This window comes from Neovison vison, chromosome X (assembly GCF_020171115.1).
Source record: "Neovison vison isolate M4711 chromosome X, ASM_NN_V1, whole genome shotgun sequence".
NCBI classification, from domain to species: Eukaryota; Metazoa; Chordata; class Mammalia; order Carnivora; family Mustelidae; genus Neogale; species Neogale vison.
Genome location: NC_058105.1, coordinates 31,397,553 through 31,416,580, shown reverse-complemented (window position 1 = coordinate 31,416,580; position 19,028 = coordinate 31,397,553). Strand labels below are relative to the sequence as shown.

The 19,028-nt window shown below is 37.4% G+C and overlaps 1 protein-coding gene across 4 annotated transcripts in view; it reads right to left on the bottom strand.

Moving 5' to 3' along the window:
- The window catches only part of KLHL13 (kelch like family member 13), a 200,232-nt gene that overhangs the window by 10,582 nt on the left and 170,622 nt on the right, over positions 1-19,028 (bottom strand). For all 4 annotated transcript variants that reach the window (XM_044234328.1, XM_044234324.1, XM_044234326.1 and 1 more), the window contains 3 exons: positions 13,726-13,858; positions 12,978-13,174; positions 1,361-2,156 (listed from right to left, as the gene is read on the bottom strand). In XM_044234328.1, coding sequence (XP_044090263.1) covers positions 1,361-2,156; positions 12,978-13,174; positions 13,726-13,858 — 1,126 coding nt within the window. The remainder of the gene's footprint in view (positions 1-1,360; positions 2,157-12,977; positions 13,175-13,725; positions 13,859-19,028) is intronic.

Here is a 19,028-nt window from a genome sequence, read left to right as displayed (position 1 = left end):
AGAGAGAGGAGGAAGCAGGCTCCCCACCGAGCAGAGAGCCCGATGTGGGACTCGATCCCAGGACCCTGAGATCATGACCTGAGCCGAAGGCAGCGGCTTAACCCACTGAGCCACCCAGGCGCCTTAAATAGCTTATTCTTAAACCATTAAGCTACCAAGAAAAAGATTCTGATAATTACTCTCAATTTATCCAGAGCCAAGGCCAATATTTTCCACGAACCCACCATTACAGAGCCCGGAATACTGGTCAACTAGAAGGACTCTATTCATCGCAGAATAAAAAAGTGGTGAAAAACAGAGGCCAAACGATGATGGTAATGACAGAAATGGAAGGCGTGACAGAAAATGCAGTCTTCCTGACTTCTTTTTGGACAGCTATCTTATTCCAATTTCATCTAAAATAACAAAATTAGAGTTCATTTATGTAGCCAAAGTACTGCTCTATGTTAACTGCACTTGAGACCAATCTTTGATTAGGGAGACAAAAAAAAATGGCCATCTAATAAAGCTTACCAGAGCAGTTTACGGTGAAGAAAATTGTTCAGTATTTCACTGAGAGAATGATTTTTTTAAGATTTTATTTTTCATTTATTTATTTGAGAGAGAGAGAGAGCAAGAATGTGTGAGTCAGGGGGGACAGGGGAAGAACAGAGAGAGAGGGACAAGCAGGCTCCGTGATGAGCATGAAGCCTGACCTAGGACCCAATCTTGTGACCTGGAGATCATGACCTGAGCTGAAATCAAGAGTCAGACGCTTAACCGACTGAGCCACCCGGACACCCCAAGAGAGAATGATTTTTAAAACTAAGACTCACAGATCACATTACTCACGGTAAATACATTTGGGATAATATTGAACTTTGTACATTTAATCGACAAAGAAAATTATCTTTCTATGTGGTCTAGGTTCTAGGATAGGGTAAAAGATTATGTAAAAGAAGAAACGATAACAGTCCTCTGTAAGGAAGGATTTTAACCTGTACAGTAAAATATTATGTGGGCTTTTAAAAACGGAAAATAAGGAAATATGCCAGACTTCTGTCCAAGATTCGATTAGAATTTAAATGAGCAGAGTATACTTCGTAGTTACACTGTCAAGATGAAAACCATACACATTGCCAAATAAAATATTCTGCAACATACTGATGTATTCCTAAGATATCATTTGTACCCTGGCCAAAAATATAAATCTGGATTAGGCATACGGATTGTCTCTGATATTTCCTGAGCAGAACAGTTTAAATGAAACCCTAGCTACATTTTTGTCTTTAATTTTCCAGAACTGCTTATTTTATGGTTTAATGAGAATTTGGGGGTAAAGAAATTAGCCTCTCTGTTTAACATAAATGCACACACTTACGCAGTTCACCAGCTGCATTTCGCCCACCGACTGCGTACAGATATCCTTTGAGGGCACTTAGGTGGAAAAAGGTGCGCTTTTCATTTAAAGATGCGACCTGCATCCATTTATTGTAGCGAGGATCAAATCTGAAGACTGTATCGACTGCCGTTTTTCCTTTTGTGTCATAATTGCTCTGTCCGCCGACGACATAGAGGAAATTTCCAATGACAGCAATACCATGCTGGTACCGTGGGGCATCCATGGGGGCTAACGATTTCCATTCATGGGCCTTTTCATCATACATGCGCAATTCCTTGCTGACAACCAGCTGCTGCCTCAGAACTCCTCCGAGTGTGACCAAATGAGTGGTGTCAGAGCGAATGGCAGTCCTGTCTGACTGCATCACTGGCTGCATGTATGGCATCATTTGGTAATTGCTGGCTTCCAAAAGGAGATTCACACAGGTATTGTCAGTTCTCATGAAATCCACGGTTTGCACATAATTGATGAGCTCCTGCGGTGTCATCAGTGGAAATCGTATGTTCTTCATTAATTTGGCAGCAAAGTCCATCCGAGGCTCTTCTAGGCGTAGCCAGCGACAGGTAGCCTTAAAGAGCTCAAGTTCAGTGCAATGCTTAAGGCTATTACTAGAAAGCACAAAGGCAAGACGCTCAAAAGGGAGCTTCAAGAACTCCCCAGTGCTCAGCAGTGCGGGAAAATTCTTCAAGACAAAACTGTTGACATATTTATCCACTTCTGTCAGATTGTAGGTGTTGGCAATCCGACCAACTTCGACACAATTGTCTAAAGTGACCTATTAAACCAATAAGAAAAATTAAAATGCTACCAAGTTCATGACACTCCCAGTCTGGATAACATAAATACCTGAGTAAACTAAGCTTTTTACTGTCCATATAGATGCCAATCAAAATTCTTATCTAAATACATTAATAATCTAAAGAGAATTCACAAACCACCTTTACCTAGTCCCATAGAAGGGTAACTAAAAGAAAATTATCTACATCACATCAACAAGAGAAAGGATAAAAACCCTGTAATCCTTACAACAGATGCAGAAAAAAGCATCTGACAAAGTACAACATCCATTCCTGATAAAATCCCTCAACAAAGTATCTTTAGAGGGAACAGACCTCAAGTATAATAAAGGCCATATATGAAAAACCCACAGCTAACAACACACTCAATGGGGAAAAATGGAGAGCTTCTCCTCTGAGATCAAGAACAAGACAAGGATGTCTATTCTCACCACTTTTATTCAACACGGTACTTGAAGTCCTAGCCACAGCAATCAGACAAGAAAAGGAAATAAAAGACATCCAAACTGGCAAGGAAGAAGTAAAACTATCAATATATGCAGATGATATGATATTACATATAGAAAACCCTAAAGACTCTACCAAAAAACTACTAGCACTGATAAATGAACTCAGTAAGGTCACAGGATACAAAATCAATAAATGGAAACCCATCTCATTTCTATATACTAACAATGAAGTAGCAAAATAAGAAATTAAGAAAACAATCTCATTTACAATTACACCAAAAATGATAGAATATCTAGAAATAAACCTAACCAAGGAGGTAAAAGACCTGTACTCTGAAAACTATAAAACATTAGTGACAAAAAATTGAAGATGACATAAACAAATGGAAAGATATTCCATGTTCATGGACTGCAAGAATATTGTTAAAAAGGCAATACTACCCAAAGCAATCTACACATTTACCGAAAACCCTATCAAAATACCAATAGCATTTTTCACAGAACTAAAACAATCCTAAAATTTGTATGGAACCACAAAAGACCCTGAATAGCCAAAGCAATCTTGAAAAAGAAAAGCAAAGCTGGAGGTATCACAAGTCCAGATTTCAAGTTATATTACAAAGCTGTAGTAATCAACGCAGTATGGTACTGGCACAAAAATAGATACATAGTTCAAGAGAACATAAGAGAAAACCCAGAAATAAACCCATGATTATATAGTCTATTAATCCTTGACAAAGGAACAAGAACATGCAGTGGGAAAATGACAGTCTCTTCAACAAATGATGTAGGGAGAACTGGAAAGCTGCATGCAAAAGAATGAAACTAGACCACTTTCATACACCAGACACAAAAGTAAACTAAAAATGGATTAAAGGCCTAAAAGTGAGACCTGAAATCATACAAATTCTAGAAAGAGAGCACAGGCAGTAGTTTCTCTGACATCAAATGTAGCAACATTTTTCTAGAGATATCTCCTGAGGCAAGGGAAAACACAAGCAAAAAATAAACTATTGGGACTATGTCAAAATAAAAACTCCTGCACAGCAAATGAAATAGTCAACAAAACAAAAAGACAGCCTCAGAATGGGAGAAGATGTTTGCAAATAACATATCCAAAAAAGCATTAGTATCCAAAATATATAGAAATTTATACAGCATGACACCAAGAAGACACAATAATCTGATTATAATATGGGCAGGGCAGAAGACAGGAACAGACATTTCTCTAGATAAGGCACTCAGATGGCCAAAAGACACATGAAAAGATGCTCAGCATCACGCATCATCAGGGAAATGCAAATCAAAAATCACCATGAGACATCACCTCACACCTGTCAGAATGGGCTAAAATCAAAAGCAGGAGAAATAAGTGTTGGCAAGGACACGGAGTAAAAAGGAACACTCATGCACTGTGGGTGGGAATGCAAATTGGTGTAGCCACTGTGGAAAACAGTATGGAGTTCCTCAGAAAAGTAAAAACGGAACTGTCTTATGATCCAGTAATTGCACTACTGGGTATTTACCCAAGGAATACAAAAACACCAGCTTGAAAGGATACATGCACCCCTATGTTTATTGCACAATTATTTACAATAGCCAAACTATGGAAGGAGCCCAAGTGTCTGCCAATAGATGAACAGATAAAGAAGATGTGGTACACACACACACACACACACACACACAGAGGAATATTATTCAGTCATAAAAAAGAATGGAATCTTGCCATTTGCAACAACATGGATGGATCTAAAGTGCATAATGGCAAGCGAAGTAAGTCAGAGAAAGACAAATACCATATGATTTCACTTATATGTGGAATTTAAGAAAGAAAACAAGTGAACAAAGAAAAAAGAGACAAAACAAAAAAACAGATTCTTAACAACAGAGAACAAACAGATGCTTACCAGAAGGGAGGTGGTTGGGAGGATGGGGGAAACAGGTGAAGGGGATTAAGAGTATACTTATCTTGATGAGCACTGAGTAATGTACAGAATTCCTGACTCAGTATATTCTACACCTGAAACTTACATAACACTGTATGTTAACTATATTGGAATTAAAATTAAAAAAGGATAAGCGGACAACAAATGTTTACTGAATATTGAAGAACTTAAAAAGTATCAAAATCAGTAATCAGAAGTTACCCTAAGAAACAATGTTGTAACTTGATTATGGCCAAAATAATTCCTTTTCTCTTCATGAAAAATGTATGTTCCCTCTCAAAAAAAATACTAAATGAAATTCTGGCTAGATGGAAATTTTGGAAAAACAGAGGATTATTCTAGTGTGGTTCACCTTAATCCACTTCTCAGTCATGATTCTTGCAAGGTACATTGCTAGCAGAACGGCAAACAGAAAATCTCTTATACGGGATCTCTAGATCTCTCTTTCATGTAAACAGTCATGGTTCATTACTGTAATGCATTTTGATTCCTTCAAAAGTTATTGTTTCCAATGAAGGGAGTTTAATAAGGCAATTATTCCTAGGGTGGAGTTATTTTCACATTATTTATGTGGCAATACAAGGAAAGGAATCACTTCCATGAGGAATGGAACAGGTGTAACTCCACCAAACTTAACTCATGGCACAGTTAATTTCTGGCGTCTATGATGATGGCTTGCCACAGTTTCCTTTGGCCATTCTCCTACTCCAGCAAAACTAGCTCTGCCTGGAGTCAAAATGAGCCTAGAAAAGTCTCCCCTGCACAGAGGACAATGCAGCAAAAATGGAAAATAGGAAAAGAGGACAAGTGACGGAGAGGCCCATCTTCAGCAAGATGGGCCTTTCTTTCTGATGCTTTCATAACTGGTCAAAAGTAAAAACAGGAAAATCATATCAGCAAATATTATGTGAGGCACAACTCATCGAAACAGGGCTACCATACAAGTACCTGTGTGTATACAAACACACGAGCAGGTCACAGGCAAAGGACTCAACTCTTTTCTCTTAATTTTCTCAGTGTGTGTGTTTGCATATGTCACGAAAACTTCACGGACGCAACTGAATCGTTAACAGGTTGGCCGGTGATTAAGAGAAAAACTGGCTACTTCTTCTATTATCCTTTTATTTAAAAGCTGAAATGAGACTAAAATAATTACTCCTCCGCATAAAATATCAGCCCAGGTAAGACAGATCATCACTGAACGCTCTAAGGTCACGGCACACACACAAGGCTATTTTCATAGATTGATTACTCAGGAAGAATTTGAACAATTTTAAGCATCTGATCTGCTTTATGGGAACTGCTAAAAAATTTTAATTGCTTTGTAATCCTTAACAGCTATATATTAAAAAGCTAGCCAAAACAGAACTGCAACACAAAAGAAGTAGGAAAAATAAATGAAATTAGGAGACTTTTGAAATACACAGTTTCACTCCATTCAGTACCTTGCTTTTCCAATGCAGTTTAATAAAAAAAAATACATTTCAATCCAATTTTAGGCGTGGCATGTTGGCATCTCATAGAAGTTTGCATCGTATAAATGAAGTTATAGTCCATTCCCAGGTGCCCAAATCACCTCAGATGGCAGGAATTAGTGACTTTCTGAAGCACGAAAGATGGAGCCTTTTCCCCAGAGCAAGGGTTTTGCACTTTGGAACCAACTGACTAGTACGAATCAGCAAAAGCTGATGAGAACACAAAAATAATTATTCCCAGGTATGCAGATTCTCACCATTAGGGATATGATTGCCAATAAAAAACACAAAAAATAGGAACTTCAAATAGGCAAAATGATACCGTCAATTGCTGGTCACCAAATATAAGTCTCAGTTTGTAGCATATAAAATAAACAGAGAGAAAAAACTAAAAACCGAACTGTATAATTTAGAAATGTGATTAAGGTATTTAGTTCCTTCCCCTTCTCCCCCTTCAACTTCATCCAATAATAAAATAATTAATAAAATAACAATATTTTTTTAATAAAATAACAATATTAAAAAAAACCTACCTTTGATTTAAGGGCATTTGGAAAATATCCTCTATATATCAATATCCTCAGAGACATATACACAAAACTACAAAAGACCTTGACAGACCTCCTAGTATATCCAGATAGCTGCCTACTCTTTTCTTAAAAACCATCAGAGAAAGGTATTTCATAACCTCCCAAATTGTCGTCTTCTTGACAGAAGGACTAGCGTTTTCTATACCCCATGTACAACAGCTATCACACTGTGGGTAAATAACGAAGGTTAAACACTCTAATTATCAGCAATATAAAAATTAAGATGTGAAGAGAGATCCAACTAAAAATAGAATACATTCTGAATTAGTATAAAATATTACTAGACCCTTAATTTTTAAAAATGAAACCCAGATAAAAACTATGTAATAGCAAATTAGTTGTTTATGAAGTTCGTGTTATCAAAGCTAAAACAATTAATCATAGATTATAGGGATTATAGAAGCAAAGTCTAGAATAACAGTTAACAATATAAGCAGATCAAAATGATGGGATAATGGTAAACGATTTTGAAAAAATATGCAATTATTCAATTATGGCTTATTTTCATCCACCTCTCAGTCAGGATTCTTGAAAGTGCTTCAGTTAACATATACTCAAATATTTAGCCTAGATAGTATTCAATAATGGATATGTGCAGTAATGTAACATTTAATGAAATTCATGTATATATTAGAATACATTACATTTTGAAATATAAAATATCAAGTTTAAAGCTTATTAAAAAAAAGCTCATAAGTGGAAAGAACTCTAATTTCATCTGAATATATAACCTGGCCAAAATTCCAAAGAAGGGAGATTATAGACATGAATTCAAATATACATTAGTGTTTTAAAGGATAGAGAAGTAAAAAAGGACAAAATTTCTCAACCACTTATGAGAACCAATAAAATTGTTCTTAAAATAATCAAGTGCATATCTAAGTTTCCTCTATATAAAATATTATAAATTATTCTATTGTAATCAAACCAGCTTCCTAGGTCACCCTAAAGGCAGTTCCAGGCATCATAATTTTCAAAGTGGTGTTCTCATTAACACACTGTTACTCACTGCTGCTATATTAAATTGTTCAAATCACACTCAATGCACCCAAACATTTTATTACCATCACATGATATTTTAACGACAGGTTTCATCAGCAATCTGCAATGTTATTTTGTTGAAGATCACTGTGTTCTACAAATAAGCTTCCACTTAAAAGAAAAGCAAAAACAAAAACAAGTATCTGCTTCTATACCTTCAAGGAAAATGCAAAGACTAAGCAGTTAGTTGGCAAATTTGAGGGGACTCCTCAGATGGTCAATGCACCAAATTCTCCTTGGTGGCATCAAGTTTATTAAGATGGGAGCCTGACATCAAGAACAACCGATGCAGAGAGAGACAAAGTGTGTCCATAGACTGGGAAGAAATCAAATAAGCTACTTTGGGGCAGGGGGAGCAGATGATGGAAGAGGCATCTTGTCCCGGGCCTCCTTCCACAGGTGGGAACATCACAGGACACAGGGAAGGGACCTTCTGGTAAGAAGAACAAAAAGACGATTAAAAATCAGAAACTTCCTGTCGCAGGCTTTGTGTTTCTTCACATTCTAACTGCTATCTGAGGGGAATACTGATGGTGTGTCTCCAGCTTGGGGGGTCCAACTGTCTTACCGCTTTGCACTTTGAGTGCACATCCCTTCTTGGATACACTATTACATATTATAATGGTCATGGGAGAATGAATTGGTTTGAGCCTAGGTTGGGCCTCTGCCTCCCCTACAGAGTCCCACATGGCAGATGGGCAAGGATGCAGTGATTCTAGTTATAGGGAGGAATAATATTTAGAATATTTAACAACCAGCACAGTCTGGTACCAGCTAGTGAGAACAGATGCTCAACCATAGACAACCAGTATCTGGGTGTGACTGGCTGAACATCTGCCTTGACAATGAACTCTAGAATGGTGTGGTTGGGGGAGGGGAAGAACAGTTTTGATTCATTGTAAAATTATCTATAGCAGTTTTCCTCTGATTTGCATTAAACCTTCCCAAAGGCAAAAAAAAAAAAAAGATCTGAAAAGACATGTTTGTTAATTTTTATGGGAAAATCCAATTTAGATCAAACAAGAAATATGAAATATAATTACTATATAGGAAATTCTGACATCAAGAAGAACATTCCCAAAGCTTGCTGTTAATACCATCACTAAACAGCCAAAGAAACTGTCTTTTCCAATAATACCATCTGATTGCCTTCATTTTTCCCTTGAGAGAACTCCTTTTTTCTCTGCCTTTTGCCTCTCCTACATATTCATCTCCTTTCTTTTCTTTTTATTTTAAAGATTTATTTATTTTATTTGAGAGAGAGAGAATGGGTGGGGAGGAGCAGAGGGAAATGGAGAGGGAGAGAGAAAATCTCCAGCAGACTCCCTGCTGAGCATGGAACCCGATGTGGGTCTTGATCTGGTGACCTGAGCTGAAACCAAGAGTGGAACTCTTAACTGACTGAGCCACCCAGCCGCCCCTCGCCTTTTTTGTTTCCCACTGTCACTAATTCTTTACTATCCTCGGTTGCCTCAATAAATTTTCTCTACATTTCATTGTGACTTCCCACCCCAGTCAGTGATAAATGTACGAGGGGAAGCAATGTTATACACGCATCAAGGAAAAAACACCACACAACTTTAAAAAGGAATGAGTTTAAAGAAAGTCTAAAGCACAATGGCATCTTCATTCTCTGATTAAATATGCTTTTATATAAAAAGAAAATGGTTTCTTGCTCACCTTCATTATGGTTTGCTTATTCTGGATAACTGTATATTTAAATTATAATATTTCACTTCAATGACAAATGTCCTCATTAAGAAACCTCATATTAAAAATTGGGGTTTGTGGACTAGCCTGTAATCCTCTGTAACAGTAATTCCTTGGGGCAAATGCTAGACGTTACACGTTCCAAATAGCAGACAAGCAATAAACAAAAAATTTAACCACAACCTGTTTGTAAAGCAGGGAATGGCTACACAGTATTTAGCATGCTGTAGTTATACAATGTCATAAAGACAAAAACAAATGCAATTTTTAGGCCTGTAACTAAATGAAGGTCATTTCCCATCATCTCCATGAGATAGGAGAGCAAATGTTTTCGTTGAACAGATAATTTTACCTACTCTGCCTTACATCCTTTGCTGCTATCCCTTTGTATCCATTTCATAGTCTTTTCTACAACTGGCAAGAAAGAAACATAGCAAGAACAAAAGCGCCAGATTCCATAAACTATAATACTAATTAGCACCTTAAGAGAAAAGCATTACTGCAAAAGATGGCAAAGTTGGGAGGGGAGGGCTTCTTGTTCTGTGGAACCTGATGTTCTGTTCTAGAACACTGGTGCTTCTACCTCACCAAAGGTGAGCGTGGCTTTATTATCATATTTAAAGTTATCATTCAAGGGGCGCCTGGGTGGCTCGGTGGGTTAAGCATCCAACTCTTGATTTCAGCTCACGTCATGATCTCAGGGTCATGGGATCAAGCCCTGAGTAGGGCTCCATGCTCAGCAGGGAGTCTGAGATTCTCTCCCTCTCCCTCTGCTCTTCCCCTGGCCATTTGCACTCTCCCCCTCTCTCACATAAATAAATCTTGAAAGCTGTCATTCAAAGCCACCATAAAAATGCTTTGTGAGTTATTTGCCAAGTCACATTTTCACCTACACAAATGATTAAGAATGGGATAGACCAAAATTATATTGGAAGCTTATTTTTCTTTCTAAAAACTCAAACCCAAGTATTGTTTGGCTTATGTGAAGTATAATCACACCACATCATTAAAAACATAAACCCACTCACTCAAAACCTTTGGTTTAAGCACAGAATCCTTGAAATATGAGATCATTCGATTTAAAAACTATCCATAATCTTAGCTTGTGGGAAAACTCAAAACAAATCTACCTTTGAAAAATACATTATCTCGAAACTTCCAGTTCTTATAAGTAGAAAAGACACCCAAGGGCAACTCTTCCGCCTGATCCACTTGATTGCTGAGAAGGAAACAGGAAATAAACAGGATAAGGCTGAACATTTAACTAAGAAACGGAACGCATGCAAGAGGGATGAAGGAAAAGTTGGATTTTATATAATCCTTATGCTAATAATCTACCAGCTGTTCTAAAAAATTATCGTAGATTCTGAGATGGAATTATTTCCACAGTAAAATCACGCAGACATATCCTCTGCAAGCAGGGTGAAAGACGGGGTAAGTAGAATGGTGCTAAGAAAAGAGGTGTTTCCTCAGAGCTTGTAGAAACTTCTAAAACCGAGAGAGGGAGGAGTAAACTATACCACAGGTAAAGCTTTGTCAGAGATAAGCCTCTTCTCCATTAGAAGTGGTTTTAGGATGTCTGCAGAGGACACTAGAAATGAAGATCATAATCATAAGACAGTATTAAGTGTTCATAAAAATGAAGAATTTTCCAACCAGGTAAAACACAGTTATAATAAGTGCTTCAAACAGGTAAAAAGAACCAACATTCTGATTATAGAAAATCTGTCACTATTGCAAAATTACTAGGATATCTTCTTTAAATAACTTGAGTTTTCTAGAACAAAATTGTTTTCTAATGCTGTTACTTTGACATTTGTATGTTATTATGACTTTTCATAAATCAGGATTCAGGGGTGCCTGGGTGGCTCAGTCAGTTAAGCTGCTGCCTTTGGCTCAGGTCATGATCCCAGTGTCCTGGGATCGAGTCCTGAATCGGGCTCCCTCCTCAGCAGAGAGCCTGCTTCTCCCTATCTCTCTGCCTACTTGTGCTCTTTATCTCTCTGTCAAATAAATAAATAAATAACTCTAAAAAAATCATGCTTTATTCCATTTGGTCCTTTTCTTTCAGGTAAAGGAATAGATCACAACCAGTATCTAAAGTCATAAGTACTAAACTCTGGTATTATAGAAGAAGTCAACAATACATGTCTATTATTAATGATTAGTTCCAAAGAAATTACCACACTGTACTAAGTTTGGCTCGGGATGACCATGTGTTGAGATCAGTGTGAAGGACTGTTAAGAGTCTATAAATGTAAGACTTCAGGTTATTACTAAGTTCATTATTGGCCTTGATACATTTAAAAAAATTACATGTAATTCAGTTCGGTTTTTTTCTTGAGATGAAGCCATCAGACGGTATCAGTGGCACAAAACTAGAAGAGAGATGCTTATAGGACCTAAGGGGAAGGATCTTGTGTGCTTAAGTTAAAAGGAAATTCAGTGTTCAGATTCAGTAAGGATGACAAACAGTATCACGAGAAATAAACAAACTTCATGTGGTTACTTATACAGTAGTGAATAGGGCAACACAGAGCAATGTTGTAATACCAGACTGCCTTAAAAGTGTGAAAAATAGCATTTAATTTAAAAGTTTATAAATAATAGTGAGACAGTAGTCTGAGTTCTTTAAAATGGAAACACAGGAACGAAACACATTTTCAATAGCCCAGCTAAATTAGCTGTGGGCTGACTCTGTAAGATAAGGAGTAGCTTATTAATAAAATCACTTAGGACATGTTCTCTTGAAACTTAGGGTTCAAAAAGCTCAACAGCAATTATTTACTAATATAAAAACTGGTATGAATTTAAATCAATTATAGAAAAATGTATTACCCACTAATTTAACAAATTAGAAAATATATCAAAATTGACCACTGCCATCATTTCCAGTCACAAAAGGCAGCTCTATAAGCTCTAGAAATCTTCTTGGCAATATTTCTTTGCAGCCAAAGCATTTCATTTCCCAGAAGTCAATAATTTAAGGGTCTTCAATAGGGCGGTGCCTTCAGGAACCATGTGACTGCTATGGAGTTCGCTGATTGGTAGTTGTGCCCCCTCCTATCTCTTGAAAAGAGGCAAAAATGATTCAGTGGGTGATAAGTTTCTATGGAATTAACATTTGTATCTTACAGGCTGTCACACAGGTGTTACTACTTCTCAAGACCTAGCTCCCATATTGAAGGAAGAAAAAAAAAAATTACTGAGCCTAGTTTAAAAGACTTCGAGAAGTTCAGATTATGTTTTCATGGAATCCCATCTAAGAAAGCTTGCCCGCCTAAAATCATGAAGGCAAACAAAACCAGATTAAAACATATAACATCAGTAAACGGGTTAACGTGTATATTGTTATCAAACACTATTACTGTCTGATGTCATGGGATTACACGGAAGGCTTTTAGGAAATGATTCTGTTTTATAAAAAAGACACCTGTACTGTTTGGCTCTCAACTTCATTCCAGAACACACACTCCCTGAGTCCTCTCTCTAAGGGCCAAAGTTTCAATTCACCAATTCACCAGGCTTTCCACAGGGTACCCCAGACTGTATTGTAGGAAAAGATTTGAAGATTTGAAGACGGCTTACCCCAGATATGAGAAATACTTTGCAGAAGTCCAAAACCGGCAGAATCTGAAGAAAACTGGCAGCTTCGAGGGTGTCCTGAAGGTTGTCCATGTTAAGAGAAAGCTTTGCAGTATAAATGAAATCAATAATTTTCCTTAAGCCGACTTTGCTCACACCGTGAAGCTTAATGCACATTAAATCTTGTTCTTTCATTCCACCTTAAATAAAAAGACATTCAATGAAAGGAGGGTGGGTAATTTAATTAAGGTCAAACTCACTTCTGCTGCTAATTAGATGCAATAAAATCAAGGAAGAGTTTTATTCTATGTAAGCATTCATGCCAGAGTCAGACTTCCACATATTTTACAGTTAAAAGAAAGTACTTAAGAAGGAATAGCTCTATACTAATGGAAGTCGTATATAATGTGAGAGCTTCCAAAACGTTCTCCTGTCACTTCCTATCTTTTGATGGGTTCAAGATTGTCTTAGTCACACCCAGAGCCTCTGGTGGAGCATCCAGATGTGCAGCTGGAAAAAAGAAGTTGTGAAACAAAAGTGGATGGAAGTATGAAAAAGGCACATCTGGTTCCCAACTTTTAAAAGCCGCCACCTACAACTACACGTACTGGGTGTATATTCCTTTGGAAATGATTTCTTCTTGGAAAGACAAGATCTAAGGAATTGAATTTCACTTTAGAAACAAAAATATGGAAATCTGCCTTTTTCAGATTGTTTTAATGGGGGTGCAGAATTTAACAAGCCACCCTACCTGTGAACATTGCCTTGAAGTAATCACTAGCAGAGGCCATCATGACTCTATGCACAGGGAAGGCGTCATCTGTGTCACCAGGCATCAGGGTCACATCGCAAAGCAATCCTTCAAGTCGAAGCTGGTCAAAGCCCTACACCAAGAACACGAGTTGAGCCACAAATCAGAGTGGAATGGGTATGCCAATCTCTGTCCACTAAAATTCTGTCTATACATTTGATGGGTGTTTTAGAAGATAAAACCAATAGAATAATTAATTACTCAGAAGAAAACCAAACAACTTACTTGATGTGGGATGACGATTTAATTCAAAGTAGGAAATGGTAAAATTAAGACTAATTTAGATTAAGAGCACATATGGGAAGAGTATATACATTCACTTCCTTATGCAACTACTGGCTTTATCTTATTTTGAAAAGAAATTACCACATATGCTTTCATTTTCCTGCGTGCAGAATTAGGGTGGTAGATAACATGCTTTCTGTAATAATATATTTATAGTTCTTCTATTGTACATTCTGGACACACCCTGTTATTTTTAGCTTTTGTGGGTTTTTTTGCTTTTTAAGGATTTATTTTTTATTTGAGAGAGTAAGGGAGCATGGGGATGGGGGCGGGGTGAAGGGGCAGAGGGAGAGGGAGAGGGAGAATATTAAGCAGGCTCCTCGCCCAGCACAGAGCCCACATGGGGCTCCATCTCACAGCCCTGAGATCAAGACCTGAGCCAAAACCAAGAGTAGGACACTTAATGGACTGAGCCACCCAGACGCCCCCACTTTTTGTTCTTTCTGAGAAAGAAAGGTATAGAGAGCCTGTGTTAATTGCAAGAAAGGAATTCCTTTCTACTAACTAGATTGTTCCGTCTCTTTAAGAATTAGGGATTGTCTTAGATATCCTTATATGCAGAAGAGTGCTGCTGCTTGGACAATTATCCTTCAGGTATCAAGTTTGGACTTTGATTACCTTTGGAAAAAAGAGCTCAGGTAGGGCTAACATGAGACATAATTGTTCCCAAATGCCTAAAGTTCAGTGGAGAATTAATAGGTTGTCACCCACAATTTGGGGCCCTTGCGAGAAGAGGCCCTATTGGTTAGCTCTTCCACTCACTCCCACGACGATCCCAACCCATGACAAATAAACAGTTGTTCCTTTGGTCTCTTCTTGGAAGAATGCAACAATTTAAGATGATAATACGCTGGTAAAATGCACAAAACGGAGACAATATGTAATTTAATACTGAAGCTCAAAAATGAAGATTTTAGCAGGATTTACTCTATAATTCCAAATGGTAATATATTATTATTAAAAGTCAGGAAGGTCCTCATACAAGTTTCTTTCTAATATATATTGTAATGTAATAATGTAACATAACAAGAACTAACAGCAATGAGTACTCCATCCCCTTCGCATTTTAATGACCCCAAATAAAACTTCTATTTAAAGTTGTGTTTCACAGATTTAAGAAGCAAAAGGCATGACATACTGAAGAATGCAGTTTGAGAAATATTGATTCTCCCCATATGTAAAATATAAATCTCAGCCTAAACATCTTCTCATCATAATTTTTAAATTGCTTTTTAAAGAAAATGCTTGAATCTACAGAACTGGAACTTCAAAGAGATAATGTGATCCAGCCACTTTCTCTCTGGAGAGAGATATAAATATTTTTATTCCAAAAAATATTTATACATTATACATATACTTTAGAACAGGATTATGTATCATATTTTTCTTTCTCCAACAGTGACTGACATATGTTTTTGTTCACAAATATCAAATCTTTCACAAATGCCTCTTTTCTTCTATAAACACAAACATTCTATACCCGACCCTTGATAGTTTCCATTTTTCCATTGCTAAATGATCTCCAGCCTCTGTTGTTTAGAGAAGTGAAGGTAAGAAGTGATGTCCATTGTAGGGGAATAGTCTCATGCAGAAGGTAAAAAGTAGCTCTTTGAAAATTCATATACAGGAGCCTACGGTGCAGTAAGTTTAAGGGGGATTGCCTTTCAAAGGCAGACGAGCACTGGGAAGTACTGAAAGTGACCATGGGGTGGGGCCAGGACTGTCAAGAAATTGACTGAGATGGAGGGAACCATCAGATAGAAGGGTTGAGGGACTGGCATGTTTGCATTCCCCACTGCCTGGTACACAGTTGGCACTTAATATATGTTCGATTAATGTTCAGTTACTGCAGGAACAAACAACCCTTATTTTACCAAGAAGCTGCCACCACTTGGTATTTTAAAACCATGGGGTCATGTTGAGCAGAGTTTTAGTTTTGGGCTAAGCTGAAGAGAAACCAGGAATTTCATTTGGGAAACTTCTCCCAATAATAAAAACCAATTGTGCCCACGGTGCTTCTTTGTATTAAACAGTAATGGCTAAGAAGAGAGAAGAGGGATTGAACCAGGGTTGGTGGGGAAGGGTTGACTCACAAGGGCTTGGCCTTTTTCTCCCTCAGACAAATTGCAGGTTTAAAAAAAATGAAATACATGCTTGTTATAAAAATAGAATATATAAATTGAAAACTAAAACACCATTTCTACATATAGGAAGTAATTATTGTTAACAGTTTAATATATATGTGTCCAGGCCCTCCCTTCCTTCCTTCTTCACTTTCTTTCTTTCAAGAATTTATTTATTTCTTTGAGTGAGAAAACGAGAGAGAGAGAGAGCATGAGCCAGGAGTAGGGGGCCGGGGAGGAGAAGGAGAAGCAGGTTCCCCACTGAGCAAAGACCCTGACGTGGGACTCAATCCCAGGACTCTGGGATCATGACCTGAGCTGAAGCCAGGTGCTCAACATACTGAGCCACCCAGGCGCCCCTCCAGGCCTCTTTATATGTATGCATAATGTACCATTTGCTTGTATGTATAATGGGATTTTAAAAAGTAGAATACTCTACATATTACTGTGCCTGTTAAAAATTCACTTGAGCACATAAAATGGACAGTATTGTATACACACAGATCTACTTCCTTCTTTTTGGGGGATTCCATCATGCTGGCACCGTTTCATTATTCATCTGTTCCCCTCTGGACACTTGGGCCGACTCTCAACTTTTGCCATTACAAGCAATGTTGCAACAGACCTCCTTGTATATATACTTACCTGTGTAAGTAGATCTGTGGGAGGTATTCATAAAAGTGGAATTGCTGGTTTGAAGACGACGTATTTTTAACGTTTTAATAGCTACTGGCAAGTTAAAGCATATGGTTTATCTTGGGAAACTGATTATACCTTGGGTACTGACAAAAAAGATGTCAAAATACCAGTGCAGTGAGACTAGGTACTGTATGCCACTTTGCTTCATTTTTAGTCATGAAAAAAATTCCTGAATCTTCTCTAAGGTTTATACAGATAATTATCTGTGAAAGGCAATCATGACTTATTCTGTCAAAAGCAGTGATTGTATCCAGTCCATTATTTTCTTCCACTAAAAACAACAAAAGCCCAAGCGACAAACAAATAAAACCCTCAGTTCATTGGCTAGCCCTTCTGCCTTTAAACCATTCCTACAAGTACTTCATACTTGGGAACTGAATGATGTTACTGGGCTCCACTCCTACTCCTTATTATTCCTCCTTTTTCCTTTCGAACAAAGGAATAGCTGATACTTCCTGTATCATTATCTGTGTCCTTTCTCATTTTGTCCACATTCTATTAAAATCTTGCTTGTTGAGGTATATACTCCATCCTCAAAATCTGGATGCTTTAGCTAAGACACAAGGAGTTTTTACACGCTTCACAAACCTGATCATTTTGCTTCCCTTTGCACCATCTTAAAAAAAAAAATCCTCTGCCCTTCCTCAGTATGATCTGGGATCCCCAAAGAAAGGAAGCTAAAGCTCCAAGACCACTTTCACCACATTCTGAGTCTCTTTTATTCTAAGATTAATTTATCTACCTTTGCCAAAATGTCTGCTTCTGTGAGGTTCTGCATTTATTTTCACCACATACGAAGCAGTTTCCCTTTCTGTAGATTTCACAACCTTTATTTTCAACTGCATAAATGAACAATCCCAACATCCAATTCCATATTTGCCAATTTTATTCCTGATTATTGCTATCTTTATCCAAATAAGATCTGTCAATTCAGATTGTTTTCATACAGATTCTAAATATCTTGTTTGCATGCTGTTATCTGTACATCCCCACTCTGTCTCAAGAGCAAAAAAAAGTTCCTTCTATCATATATTCTGTTGTATAGAAGACAGTCATTTCTCTAAACAACTTTTATACTCTTAATTTTGTGAAGAAGGCACACATTCAAAGAAAAGGGGAGGTTATTCTCCTCCACAATTCTCACCTGCCTTCTATATATCTACCTTTGGCTTTCACTCCCATAAATCTCTGGCCCTATTTAACTCTAGGAAGACCATCAAAGATATCCTCATGGGCAGCTGGCTGGCTCAGTTGGTGGAGCGCGGACGTGAGTTTGAGCCCCATGTTGGGTCTAGAGATTACTTAGATAAAAAAACTTACTAAAAAAAAAAGATAGCCTGCACACTTAAAATGTGCCCTTTTATTATAAAATCATTTTCTTCCACCAGATTTGTATTCATTCCTCTTGTCAAAATTTTATAAAGTCTGTTGTCTCTCTTTGTGTTCGAGTTCACCAAACACAGATACAGCTCTGCTTTACCAAAAGGGCGCCAAGTTTCCAGTGAGTCTTTTAGAGTATCTGTAAAATGGTTCCTGTTGCTTTAACTGAACTTCTTTCTGTCCCAAGCCATATTTTAGTTCTTTATTTTTCTATTTCTTCTGGGCCTTGGGTTCCACTGACACAGATTATTATCTGTTCTTGGATTCTTTACTCTAACATCTCTCTTTCCCTCTCCTATAAAACTCCCCACATCTATTTTTTCCTTCTTCTTCACATACTTTTGTGTGGGGGGCGGAGACCTGAGCATTAGGGAAAAAAAGGGCTTTTCTGTTCCCTGTATTAAACTTACCCAGTGTATCAAAACTTCAAATCCTATTAAGTAGAGGCAGGTACGTATGTAATACCCTGAAAGACTGAGCCATTTTAAATGAGTTTGATAAATTTTTAAATGGTCACATTAAAACACAAGGGGATATGCGTTGACATTACACAACTATAATATAGAAACCATATGAGCTACAAATAATTACTACCAAAAGTTGGTTGGATGTCAATAGTTTTCACATTCAATATAATGTCATTTTGAAAAAAGCTAGATTGATAATTTGGGGCATTAAAAAGCAATCTGATAAGCAAATATTTCCACTAAATTCTGCACGAAGTTAACTTACTAGCATATTGTATCAGTTTTTATC